The 13815-nt window shown below is 46.6% G+C and overlaps 1 protein-coding gene across 2 annotated transcripts in view; it reads right to left on the bottom strand.

Moving 5' to 3' along the window:
• Positions 1-13815, bottom strand: part of hnrnpul1 (heterogeneous nuclear ribonucleoprotein U-like 1) — a 42904-nt gene that overhangs the window by 5075 nt on the left and 24014 nt on the right. For both annotated transcript variants that reach the window (XM_038973561.1, XM_038973560.1), the window contains exons 10-14: positions 9767-9889; positions 9409-9537; positions 7218-7386; positions 4124-4414; positions 390-541 (exon numbers count right to left, since the gene is read on the bottom strand). In XM_038973561.1, coding sequence (XP_038829489.1) covers positions 390-541; positions 4124-4414; positions 7218-7386; positions 9409-9537; positions 9767-9889 — 864 coding nt within the window. The remainder of the gene's footprint in view (positions 1-389; positions 542-4123; positions 4415-7217; positions 7387-9408; positions 9538-9766; positions 9890-13815) is intronic.

Raw genomic sequence — 13815 nt, 5'->3', positions numbered from 1 at the left:
ACTCACATCCTGCTCGAGAAGTGGCGACTCGCGATGAGCGTAGATGAATGAATGGCCAATCATAGTGCTCATATACAAATAGCATGACTTTTCTAACATGTAGTCTTCAATGGTTTTCAAATCGGTAGACTGCGACAGAGCAGGTAAATGTTCAACTACGCTGAGAAGCTACTGGCCCGGCCCTGCTGGCTATAATTTTTGTCGGACCCTGATTCATAGCACATTGTTAGTGCCAGGAGTTTTTCCTGACTATTTCACCTGACCAGGAAAACCTCTAGGTGTTAGTTGATGGGCTATTACTATGGCACGGAGTTTTTCCTGCTCAGGTAAAACTCATATCCTCTCCATTAATGTGCAGAGAGACAGACAGCAGGTGTATCCATGGTTACCTGGTTGTATCCCCCCTTGCTGTAGGGCGCCGGGCGGTTGTAGCCTCCTGACTGTTGGTTGCGGTTGTACCCTCCCCTCGGGGCCGACCCCCCCTCACGGTAGTTACCGTTCCCACCCCAGCGGTTGCCGTTGTAGCCGCCACGGTTGTTGCCTGAAACATAGCGAGACATACAGACATTCTGAATAGCAGGGACATCTCTTAGAGCAGGGCCTAGCACACACACACGGTGAAAAGCAGTGGTGTAAGCAACAACCACCCTAAATCAGTCCCTCCCTCTCTCAGGGAGAGTGTACTAGTGCACACTTCAGGGAGAGTGTACTAGTGCACACTTCAGGGAGAGTGTACTAGTGCACACTTCAGGGAGAGTGTACTAGTGCACACTTCAGGGAGAGTGTACGAATGCACACTTCAGGGAGAGTGTATGAATGCACACTTCAGGGAGAGTGTACTAGTGCACACTTCAGGGAGAGTGTATGAATGCACACTTCAGGGAGAGTGTACTAGTGCACACTTCAGGGAGAGTGTATGAATGCACACTTCAGGGAGAGTGTACTAGTGCACACTTCAGGGAGAGTGTACGAATGCACACTTCAGGGAGAGTGTACTAGTGCACACTTCAGGGAGAGTGTACGAATGCACACTTCAGGGAGAGTGTACTAGTGCACACTTCAGGGAGAGTGTATGAATGCACACTTCAGGGAGAGTGTACTAGTGCACACTTCAGGGAGAGTGTACGAATGCACACTTCAGGGAGAGTGTACGAATGCACACTTCAGGGAGAGTGTACTAGTGCACACTTCAGGGAGAGTGTACGAATGCACACTTCAAGGAGAGTGTATGAATGCAGACTTCAGGGAGAGTGTACGAATGCACACTTCAGGGAGAGTGTACGAATGCACACTTCAGGGAGAATGTACTAGTGCACACTTCAGGGAGAGTGTACGAATGCACACTTCAGGGAGAGTGTACTAGTGCACACTTCAGGGAGAGTGTAAGAATGCACACTTCAGGGAGAGTGTACGAATGCACACTTCAGGGAGAGTGTACTAGTGCACACTTCAGGGAGAGTGTAAGAATGCACACTTCAGGGAGAGTGTACGAATGCACACTTCAGGGAGAGTGTACTAGTGCACACTTCAGGGAGAGTGTACTAGTGCACACTTCAGGGAGAGTGTACGAGTGCACACTTCAGGGAGAGTATATGAATGCACACTTCAAGGAGAGTGTACTAGTGCACACTTCAGGGAGAGTGTACGAATGCACACTTCAGGGAGAGTGTACAAATGCACACTTCAGGGAGAGTGTACTAGTGCACACTTCAGGGAGAGTGTACTAGTGCACACTTCAGGGAGAGTGTACGAATGCACACTTCAGGGAGAGTGTATGAATGCACACTTCAGGGAGAGTGTACTAGTGCACACTTCAGGGAGAGTGTATGAATGCACACTTCAGGGAGAGTGTACTAGTGCACACTTCAGGGAGAGTGTATGAATGCACACTTCAGGGAGAGTGTACTAGTGCACACTTCAGGGAGAGTGTACGAATGCACACTTCAGGGAGAGTGTACTAGTGCACACTTCAGGGAGAGTGTACGAATGCACACTTCAGGGAGAGTGTACTAGTGCACACTTCAGGGAGAGTGTATGAATGCACACTTCAGGGAGAGTGTACTAGTGCACACTTCAGGGAGAGTGTACGAATGCACACTTCAGGGAGAGTGTACGAATGCACACTTCAGGGAGAGTGTACTAGTGCACACTTCAGGGAGAGTGTACGAATGCACACTTCAAGGAGAGTGTATGAATGCACACTTCAGGGAGAGTGTACGAATGCACACTTCAGGGAGAGTGTACGAATGCACACTTCAGGGAGAATGTACTAGTGCACACTTCAGGGAGAGTGTACGAATGCACACTTCAGGGAGAGTGTACTAGTGCACACTTCAGGGAGAGTGTAAGAATGCACACTTCAGGGAGAGTGTACGAATGCACACTTCAGGGAGAGTGTACTAGTGCACACTTCAGGGAGAGTGTACTAGTGCACACTTCAGGGAGAGTGTACGAGTGCACACTTCAGGGAGAGTATATGAATGCACACTTCAAGGAGAGTGTACTAGTGCACACTTCAGGGAGAGTGTACGAATGCACACTTCAGGGAGAGTGTACAAATGCACACTTCAGGGAGTGTACTAGTGCACACTTCAGGGAGAGTGTACTAGTGCACACTTCACGGAGAGTGTACTAGTGCACACTTCAGGGAGAGTGTACTAGTGCACACTTCAGGGAGAGTGTACGAATGCACACTTCAGGGAGAGTGTACGAATGCACACTTCAGGGAGAGTGTACTAGTGCACACTTCAGGGAGAGTGTACTAGTGCACACTTCAGGGAGAGTGTAAGAATGCACACTTCAGGGAGAGTGTACTAGTGCACACTTCAGGGAGAGTGTACGAATGCACACTTCAGGTAGAGTGTACGAATGCACACTTCAGGGAGAGTGTACGAATGCACACTTCAGGGAGAGTGTACTAGTGCACACTTCAGGGAGTGTACGAATGCACACTTCAGGGAGAGTGTACGAATGCACACTTCAGGGAGAGTGTACGAATGCACACTTCAGGGAGAGTGTATGAATGCACACTTCAGGGAGAGTGTACTAGTGCACACTTCAGGGAGAGTGTATGAATGCACACTTCAGGGAGAGTGTACTAGTGCACACTTCAGGGAGAGTGTACGAATGCACACTTCAGGGAGAGTGTACGAATGCACACTTCAGGGAGAGTGTACTAGTGCACACTTCAGGGAGAGTGTACGAATGCACACTTCAGGAAGAGTGTACGAATGCACACTTCAGGGAGAGTGTACGAATGCACACTTCAGGGAGAGTGTACGAATGCACACTTCAGGGAGAGTGTACGAATGCACACTTCAAGGAGAGTGTACGAATGCACACTTCAAGGAGAGTGTACTAGTGCACACTTCAGGGAGAGTGTATGAATGCACACTTCAAGGAGAGTGTACGAATGCACACTTCAGGGAGAGTGTACGAATGCACACTTCAGGGAGAGTGTATGAATGCACACTTCAAGGAGAGTGTACGAATGCACACTTCAGGGAGAGTGTACGAATGCACACTTCAAGGAGAGTGTACGAATGCACACTTCAAGGAGAGTGTACGAATGCACACTTCAGGGAGAGTGTACGAATGCACACTTCAGGGAGAGTGTACGAATGCACACTTCAAGGAGAGTGTACGAATGCACACTTCAGGGAGAGTGTACGAATGCACACTTCAGGGAGAGTGTACGAATGCACACTTCAGGGAGAGTGTACGAATGCACACTTCAGGGAGAGTGTATGAATGCACACTTCAGGGAGAGTGTATGAATGCACACTTCAGGGAGAGTGTACGAATGCACACTTCAGGGAGAGTGTATGAATGCACACTTCAGGGAGAGTGTATGAATGCACACTTCAAGGAGAGTGTACTAGTGCACACTTCAGGGAGAGTGTACGAATGCACACTTCAGGGAGAGTGTACGAATGCACACTTTAAGGAGAGTGTATGAATGCACACTTCAAGGAGAGTGTACGAATGCACACTTCAGGGAGAGTGTACGAATGCACACTTCAGGGAGAGTGTACGAATGCACACTTCAGGGAGAGTGTACGAATGCACACTTTAAGGAGAGTGTATGAATGCACACTTCAGGGGAAAATTGTGAGTGACTGACCTGAGGAGGAGTCTGTTCCTTCCTTAGCCCTTCTGTATCCCCCTGCGCCTGCGTCTCTGCTCTGGTATCCTTTGCCGCCGCGAGGCCCGCCACGGTCGTCATAGCGCTGGTAGCCTCCGCCGTTGCCACGGAACCCTCCCGGACGGTTGTCATAGCGTTTGTCGGGGGGTGGGCCGGCCTCGCGTCCCTCCTCGTTGTATCCCTTCACCAGCTTGTAAGCCTCTTCCCGCTGCAGCTCCACAAAAACCACCTCCTCCAGGAAGTCACTCGGCTCAGGGAGCAAGAAGTTGGCTGGAAGCCAGGATGGAGAGATGGCCACCGAGAGAGACAGATGGAGAGGAAACGGACCGGTCCAGGACGACAGGAGATAGAGATGGATAGAGAGAGAGAAAGAGAGGCCAGATCAGCCAACACCACCGGGAGACAAAATGAAAAGAAACATTATTAGCACATAATGATGAGGAGAATCATAGAAAAGAGAAAGAACAGGGAGGAGATGGAGGGAGGCTGAGGATAGGCTTTGTAGGCTGAGGGTATGCTGTGTAGGCTGACGGTAGGCTGTGAAGGCTGACGGTAGGCTGTGAAGGCTGAGGGTATGCTGTGTAGGCTGAGGGTAGGCTTTGTAGGCTGAGGGTATGCTGTGTAGGCTGAGGGTATGCTGTGTAGGCTGACGGTAGGCTGTGAAGGCTGACGGTAGGCTGTGAAGGCTGAGGGTATGCTGTGTAGGCTGAGGGTAGGCTTTGTAGGCTGAGGGTATGCTGTGTAGGCTGAGGGTATGCTGTGTAGGCTGACGGTAGGCTGTGAAGGCTGACGGTAGGCTGTGAAGGCTGAGGGTATGCTGTGTAGGCTGAGGGTAGGCTTTGTAGGCTGAGGGTATGCTGTGTAGGCTGAGGGTATGCTGTGAAGGCTGACGGTAGGCTGTGAAGGCTGACGGTAGGCTGTGAAGGCTGAGGGTAGGCTGTGTAGGCTGAGGATAGGCTTTGTAGGCTGAGGGTATGCTGTGTAGGCTGAGGGTATGCTGTGTAGGCTGACGGTAGGCTGTGAAGGCTGACGGTAGGCTGTGAAGGCTGAGGGTAGGCTGTGTAGGCTGAGGGTAGGCTGTGTAAGCTGAGGGTATGCTGTGTACTCTGAGGGTATGCTGTGTAGGCTGAGGATAGGCTTTGTAGGCTGAGGGTATGCTGTGAAGGCTGAGGGTATGCTGTGTAGGCTGAGGGTATGCTGTGTAGGCTGAGGGTATGCTGTGTAGGCTGAGGGTATGCTGTGTAGGCTAAGGGTAGGCTTTGTAGGCTGAGGGTATGCTGTGAAGGCTGACGGTAGGCTGTGTAGGCTGAGGGTATGCTGTGTAGGCTGACGGTAGGCTGTGTAGGCTGAGGGTAGGCTGTGTAGGCTGAGGGTATGCTGTGTAGGCTGAGGGTATGCTGTGTAGGCTGAGGGTATGCTGTGTAGGCTGAGGATAGGCTTTGTAGGCTGAGGATAGGCTTTGTAGGTTGAGGATAGGCTGTGTAGGCTGAGGGTAGGAGGGTTCTGTAGACTGAGGGTAGGAGGGTTCTGTAGGGTGAGGGTAGGAGGGTTCTGTAGACTGAGGGTAGGAGGGTTCTGTAGGCTGAGGGTAGGAGGGTTCTGTAGGCTGAGGGTAGGAGGGTTCTGTAGGCTGAGGGTAGGAGGGTTCTGTAGACTGAGGGGAGGAGGGTTCTATAGGCTAAGGGTAGGAGGGTTCTGTAGGCTGAGGGTAGGAGGGTTCTGTAGGGTGAGGGTAGGAGGGTTCTGTAGACTGAGGGTAGGAGGGTTCTGTAGACTGAGGGTAGGAGGGTTCTATAGACTGAGGGTAGGAGGGTTCTGTAGACTGAGGGTAGGAGGGTTCTATAGACTGAGGGTAGGAGGGTTCTGTAGGCTGAGGGTAGGAGGGTTCTGTAGACTGAGGGTAGGAGGGTTCTGTAGGCTGAGGGTAGGAGGGTTCTATAGACTGAGGGTAGGAGGGTTCTATAGACTGAGGGTAGGAGGGTTCTGTAGACTGAGGGTAGGAGGGTTCTGTAGACTGAGGGTAGGAGGGTTCTGTAGACTGAGGGTAGGAGGGTTCTGTAGACTGAGGGTAGGAGGGTTCTGTAGGCTGAGGGTAGGAGGGTTCTGTAGACTGAGGGTAGGAGGGTTCTGTAGGCTGAGGGTAGGAGGGTTCTATAGACTGAGGGTAGGAGGGTTCTATAGACTGAGGGTAGGAGGGTTCTGTAGACTGAGGGTAGGAGGGTTCTGTAGACTGAGGGTAGGAGGGTTCTGTAGACTGAGGGTAGGAGGGTTCTGTAGACTGGGTGTTTGGCTGCTGCAGTCAGAACAAATTCAACCTCCAGAATTCTCTGGAGGAAACATTTGTTCAAGCGAACACAGAGGAGATACGGAACGGGAGAGGAGGAGGGGAGAGGAGGAGGGGAGATACGGATGGGAGAGGAGGAGGGGAGAGGAGGAGGGGAGAGGAGGAGGGGAGATACGGATGGGAGATACGGATGGGAGAGGAGGAGGGGAGAGGAGAGGAGGAAAAGCCACTGCAAACCAAGTGCTGCCTTAAAACACTGCTCTTAAAACAGCTTTCAAAAAGTACTGACAGATAACTGCTGGTCTGAGCATGAGTCAGCTCACCAATAGACAATAGCTTGTCAACAGCCCTTCCAGACTGAGTGTCCACTACTTTCTGACAGTAAGTTAGTTCAACTTCAATTTAGAGCACAACCTCAGTTTTCAGTGCAACAGGTCAGCAGGTAGTTTAATTGGCAGGGGCAACATAGAGGGGCAGGAGGCTCAAAGGGTACTGCATCTTAAATCTGTCCGGAGGCTGGAAGCATGGGGGGCAGGGGTTTGGGGGGAGGCAGGGGTTGGGGGGGCAGGGAAGGAGGCAGGGTTTGGGGGGCGGGGCAGGGGTTGGGGGGAGGCAGGGAAGGAGGCAGGGGTTTGGGGGGCGGGGCAGGGGTTGGGGGGAGGCAGGGGATGGGGGGAGCATCTTCCAAGATTTGATTTCAGAGACAAAAACATAGAAAAAAGTAAAGTAGATCTGTTTTTGTTTTGTTTTATTGGTTGGTTGGTTTTGTTTCCACATGGTTGTTCCTACCTTTCATTTCTAACACAGCCTGATCTGGCACATCCTTCCCCTGTTCATCAGTTTGTCTTAACGTTCGCTCTTTAAAGTCCTCCTCCGTGGGACATATTACAATAGCCTTGCGCTGAAACCCCTCAAAAGGACGCATTTTTCGTCTCTGGGCTGATCCATATACATTTGTCTAGCAATGGTGACACAAGGAAAGAGATAGAAGGCTGTTTGTTATTGTTTACTTGTTGTTGTTTACTTGTTGTGTTATGGGCAGGCTTTGTTTTCCTCTGGCAGGGAAGCCGGGAACAGAACCCTGTAATAATGAAGGTAGAGAGGTGTTTTACGCTGGTTTTTACTCTTTGGGTGGGTTAGCTAGAGGGCGGTATTTCACTCTCTCTCCCCAAGCCACAGACCTACCTTCCCAGACTGCACCTCTCCACGTCTTCTTCAAGGTCCTGTTACTGTCACAGAGCGAAGGGGACCCTTTAAACAACTAGCCTGGTTGTTATATTTGGTTAAAGGTGTGGCGTGCGGACGATAACGTTGATCATGAATGCGGATATTTACTGTAAATTCTCATCCATAGAGGGACAACTACAAAGTGGTATTAAAACGACTACAGTTTTAAACGAGTTTCGTCGTTAACTTTATGTCCTCAAACATTCCTCCCCATGATTCAGTTCTCTGGTTGATTCCCAATGTATCGGAACAATGATTGACTGACACTAGTGGAAATGTGATTCTACACCTGCCAGGGTCCCCTTTGACTTACCTGTACCTACCTGGTTGTCACGGCGTCCTCCTGTCCCGTAGACACACACACACACAGATACAACCTACCTGTTGCTACTCACGGTTTCCACGGTTACCGGCAGATACCTCTGTTAGACTGACTTACCGTTAGTAACCACAGCAACGACATCTCTCTGGAAACTTCAAAATGATTAGTCTCCTCACCTTTTTCACTTACCTTCAGGGGTTAATTTATTTACAGAAAACACAGTCTAGCTGTTTTATTATTAAGGCTGTCAACAGTCGCCTGTCTCGTTACAGTTACCATAGCAACAGAAGTTGTTTGTCTTTACTCACCAGGCAGCGTTCTACTGTTTGTAAACATCTTTACAAAGTCAACAGGACTACAGATGCATAGATACACATAAAATACTGCAGTAATAATACATATAAAATACTGTAGTAATAATACGTATAAAATACTGTAGTAATAATACGTATAAAATACTGTAGTAATAATACGTATAAAATACTGTAGTAATAGTACGTATAAAATACTGTAGTAATAATACGTATAAAATACTGTAGTAATAATACGTATAAAATACTGTGGTAATAATACGTATAAAATACTGTAGTAATAATACGCATAAAATACTGTAGTAATAATACGTATAAAATACTGTAGTAATAATACTGTAGTAATAATACGGATAAAATACTGTAGTAGTAATACGGCTAAAATACTGTAGTAATAATACGTATAAAATACTGTGGTAATAATACGGATAAAATACTGTAGTAGTAATACGTATAAAATACTGTGGTAATAATACGGATAAAATACTGTAGTAGTAATACGTCTAAAATACTGTAGTAATAATACTGTAGTAATAATACGGATAAAATACTGTAGTAATAATACGTATAAAATACTGTAGTAATAATACGGATAAAATACTGCGGTAATAATACGTATAAAATACTGTAGTAATAATACGGATAAAATACTGTAGTAATAATACGTATAAAATACTGTAGTAATAATACGTATAAAATACTGTAGTAATAATACAGATAAAATACTGTAGTAATAATACGTATAAAATATTGTAGTAATAATACGGATAAAATACTGTAGTAATAATACAGATAAAATACTGTAGTAATAATACGTATAAAATATTGTAGTAATAATACGGGTAAAATACTGTAAAAAACAACAAAAGGTAGTAGCAGAATAATACTGAGACGGATGGAAGATAACATGAAGAACGTACTAAACAGCTTTCCTTATAAAATACCAAAGACGGTATAAATGGCAACAAGATGGTCAACAACCACAGTTTCTTCTACTCTATCATCACAACATGACCTGCAAGATAAATAAATAGTTCATTAGAGATCAGAGGTCAGCAGAGCCGTATTACACACACAGGAAGCAGAAAGTAGTCCAGAGGAAGCGGGTAGGTTACCGTACCTGGTCCAGGATGTAGTTGCGTCTCTTGCGCGCGGCGATCTGGATGAGGCGGTTGAGACACTGAGTGGCCTGTTGGATCAGAACTTCCCAACGACCAGAGTAGTTCTTCTGACGACGAAGACCCATCACCTGGTAGACAGGACATAGCTCTTATACGGGGGGGGGGGATCTATTTTTAGATAACTAGATAACACACTCGAGCCTAGCAGTATAACACACCTCATTCAACTTCTAGTTGACTAAATTGAAGATTGTGAAGGGCTGAATTAGTCGAATCCGTTGAGAAGTCCACCTGTGACCTCAGAGATCTAAAGGTTATAGCAGGTTATAACAGGTTATGAAAGGTTCTAAGGCTTACCTTCATCTTCTCCATGATGGCGTTGGTTCCCAGGGTGTTGTATTTCTTCTCTGGGTGACTCTCAGTATGTTTTGAGGCCCAGGTGGTCTTGCCACAGGCTGGCAGACCCACCATCATGAGGATCTAGACAGAGACAGGGATGAAAATTAAGATAGCCCGCTAGCCCGAGGCTAGTACTTTTCAGACCCGGCTAGTAGAAAATGTGCTTAACTAGCCCGTAGCGATGGGGGGGGGGGTCGATACCGTTACATATCATGATATTATTTTGGGACATTTTTGGATATTATATCGATACTTTGACTCCAATTATTGATTCGCTATATAGCATCAGCTAGCGCTAATTTAAAAAAAATATTTGTTTAAATAATTTTTTTGTTGGCTGTCCCTGAGCCAAAACTCTGGTATTGTTCATCCTGTAGCTGGTTCTCCATCTTGTTTTTAAAACAGTGAACAACGTGTTCTAACCCCTTATATTTCCATAACTGATCAAAACTCATTGTTTCGTTGCAGCAGACATATACATTACTGTATTTATATTATAGTCATTATGGGGCGGCAGGGTAGCCTAGTGGTTAGAGAATTGGACTAGTCACCGAAAGGTTGCAAGATTGAATCCCCCGAGCTGACAAGGTAAAAATCTGTCGTTCTGCCCCCTGAACAAGGCAGTTAACCCACTGTTCCTGGGCCGTCATTGTAAATAAGAATTTGTTATTTTTGTCGAAGCGTGTGCGTAAAAGGCATTGAGTTCGTCTGGTAGAAAAGCTTCATTGGGCAGATCATGGCTGGGTCTTCCTCTGCTACAGTGATAGGATTCTACCCTGTTCCTTTATTGTCCTTTTTGCTCGTTTGATGGCTCTGTGGAGGTCGTAGCAGGACTTCTTGTACGGCTTCCTTCCTTCAGCCGTAGCCTCAGGGTTGGCTGCAATAGCCCTTCGTGTGGTGGTCCTGTCCTTTAGTTTAGCACCGACCTCTGTGTTAATCCAGGGCTTTTGATTGGGCATGCAGCGAACCTCCACTGTGGGGACAATGTTCGCCAATGCATTTCCTAATGAAGCCCGGAGACAGAGGTGGTGAAGCTCGTCGATGTTATCGGCGTAGTCTCGTAACATATTCTAGTCAGCGCTAGCAAAGTAGTCCTGTAGTGTAATCTCTGATTCTGTTCTGAGGACTGTTTCTCAAAGAAGCAAGTCATGGGTACTTCCTGTTTGAGTTTCTGCTTGTCACAGAAACTGGAATCCATCTCCCCCGACACACCCACATTTATTTTAGGGGGTTTTAACAACTGTACTTTGCACAAAGTCCTGCGCACATACCAACCAGTATGTGAAATGTCACACTAGGAAAAATAGGACTCTTGACTTGTGCTACGGGACAATACCAAAGGCGTTCTCTGCCACCACCAGACTTCCCCTGGGGACATCAGACCACAATGTGGTCTACCTCAGGCCAACCTATTGTCGGCTCCTGGAGAGGGAGAAACCCAGTTAAAACTGTCTAGATCTGGAATGACAACAGTAACACTTGTCTCCAGGGGTGTTTTGACTGTACTATGTGGGAGGTATTTGGTCTCAAGGGGTGTTTTGACTGTACTATGTGGGAGGTATTTGGTCTCAAGGGGTGTTTTGACTGTACTATGTGGAAGGTATTTGGTCTCCAGGGGTGTTTTGACTGTACTATGTGGGAGGTATTTGGTCTCCAGGGGTGTTTTGACTGTACTGTGTGGGAGGTATTTGGTCTCCAGGGGTGTTTTGACTGTACTATGTGGGAGGTATTTGGTCTCCAGGGGTGTTTTGACTGTACTATGTGGGAGGTATTTGGTCTCCAGGGGTGTTTTGACTGTACTATGAGAGAGGTATTTGGTCTCCGGGGGTGTTTTGACAACTATGTGGGAGGTATTTGGTCTCCAGGGGTGTTTTGACTGTACTATGTGGGAGGTATTTGGTCTCCAGGGGTGTTTTGACTGTACTATGTGGGAGGTATTTGGTCATCAGGGGTGTTTTGACTGTACTATGTGGGAGGTATTTGGTCTCCAGGGGTGTTTTGACTGTACTATGTGGGAGGTATTTGGTCTCCAGGGGTGTTTTGACTGTACTATGTGGGAGGTATTTAGTCTCCAGGAGTGTTTTGACTGTACTATGTGGGAGGTATTTGGTCTCCAGGGGTGTTTTCACTATACTATGTGGGAGGTATTTAGTCTCCAGGGGTGTTTTGACTGTACTATGTGGGAGGTATTTAGTCTCCAGGGGTGTTTTGACTGTACTATGTGGGAGGTATTTGGTCTCCAGGGGTGTTTTGACTGTACTATGTGGAAGGTATTTAGTCTCCAGGGGTGTTTTGACTGTACTATGTGGGAGGTATTTGGTCTCCAGGGGTGTTTTGACTGTACTATGTGGGAGGTATTTGGTCTCCAGGGGTGTTTTGACTGTACTATGTGGTAGGTATTTAGTCTCCAGGGGTGTTTTGACTCTACTATGTGGGAGGTATTTGGTCTCCAGGGTGTTTTGACTGTACTATGTGGGAGGTATTTAGTCTCCAGGGTGTTTAGACTACTATGTGGGAGGTATTTGGTCTCCAGGGTGTTTTGACTGTACTATGTGGGAGGTACTTAGTCTCCAGGGGTGTTTTGACTGTACTATGTGGGAGGTATTTAGTCTCCAGGGTGTTTAGACTGTACTATGTGGGAGGTATTTAGTCTCCAGGGTGTTTTGACTGTACTATGTGAGAGGTATTTAGTCTCCAGGGGTGTTTTGACTGTACTATGTGGGAGGTATTTGGTCTCCAGGGTGTGTTGACTGTACTATGTGGGAGGTATTTGGTCTCCAGGAGTGTTTTGACTGTACTATGTGGGAGGTATTTGGTCTCCAGGGGTGTTTTCACTATACTATGTGGGAGGTATTTGGTCTCCAGGGGTGTTTTGACTGTACTATGTGGGAGGTATTTGGTCTCCAGGGTGTTTTGACTGTACTATGTGGGAGGTATTTGGTCTCCAGGGTGTTTTGACTGTACTATGTGGGAGGTATTTAGTCTCCAGGGGTGTTTTGACTCTACTATGTGGGAGGTATTTAGTCTCCAGGGGTGTTTTGACTGTACTATGTGGGAGGTATTTGAGGTCAGCAGCTCTGATCTATGATGAACTCACAGATGTTGTTTCAGACTAATGTAAACTTCTGTGTTGAGTCAGTTGTGCCTGCTAAAACCTGTAAAATCTTCCCTAACAATAAGCCTTGGGCATCAACACATCTAAAATCACCACTTGATAGGAAGAAGGCACTTTATACTGAGGGTGATGGACAGGCTTTATTAAGAGATGTACAACGTCAGATCAGTTTATGCTGAGGGTGATTGTCTGAGACCAGCCAACCAGACAGCTGACGAAACTGATGAGTATTTCTGTCTGTAATAAAGCCCTTTTGTGGGGAGAAACTAATTCTGATTGGCTGGGCATTGCTCCACATTGGGTGGGCCAGTCTCCCAAGTGGGTGGGCCTGTGCCCCTGCCCAGTCATGTGAAATCCATAGATTAGGGCCTAATTTATTTATTTCAATTGTCTGATTTCCTTATTTGAACTGTAACTCTGTAAAATCTTTGAAATTGTTGCATGTTGCATTTATAATTTTGTTCAGTATATTTTCCAAGCTATATCACACAATATGTTATATACAGCAGGTTTGTAAAGGACCAATATGTTTGGTCTGCTTCGTGCTTCCATTTTTGCCATGGGAAAAATATTGCGATACTGGTATCATCTTGGCCCTATATAGTATAGCAGTACTGTATAGTATATTAGTAGTATTGCATAGTGTAGTAGTGGTACTATATAGTATAGCAGTACTGTAAAGTAACAATGTATAGTATAGCAGTAGTACTGCATACTATAGTAGCGGTACTGTTTGGTATAGGAGTACTGTATAGTAGCAGTAGTACTGTATAGTAGCAGTAGTACTGTATAGTATATTAGTAGTATTGTATAGTGGTGTGGTAGATCTATATAGTATAGCAGTACTGTATAGTAGTAGTACAGTATAGTAGCAGTACTGTATAGTATAGTA

This window comes from Salvelinus namaycush, chromosome 34, assembly GCF_016432855.1.
Source record: "Salvelinus namaycush isolate Seneca chromosome 34, SaNama_1.0, whole genome shotgun sequence".
Taxonomy (NCBI): Eukaryota; Metazoa; Chordata; class Actinopteri; order Salmoniformes; family Salmonidae; genus Salvelinus; species Salvelinus namaycush.
This window is presented reverse-complemented; position numbering and strand designations above follow the sequence as displayed.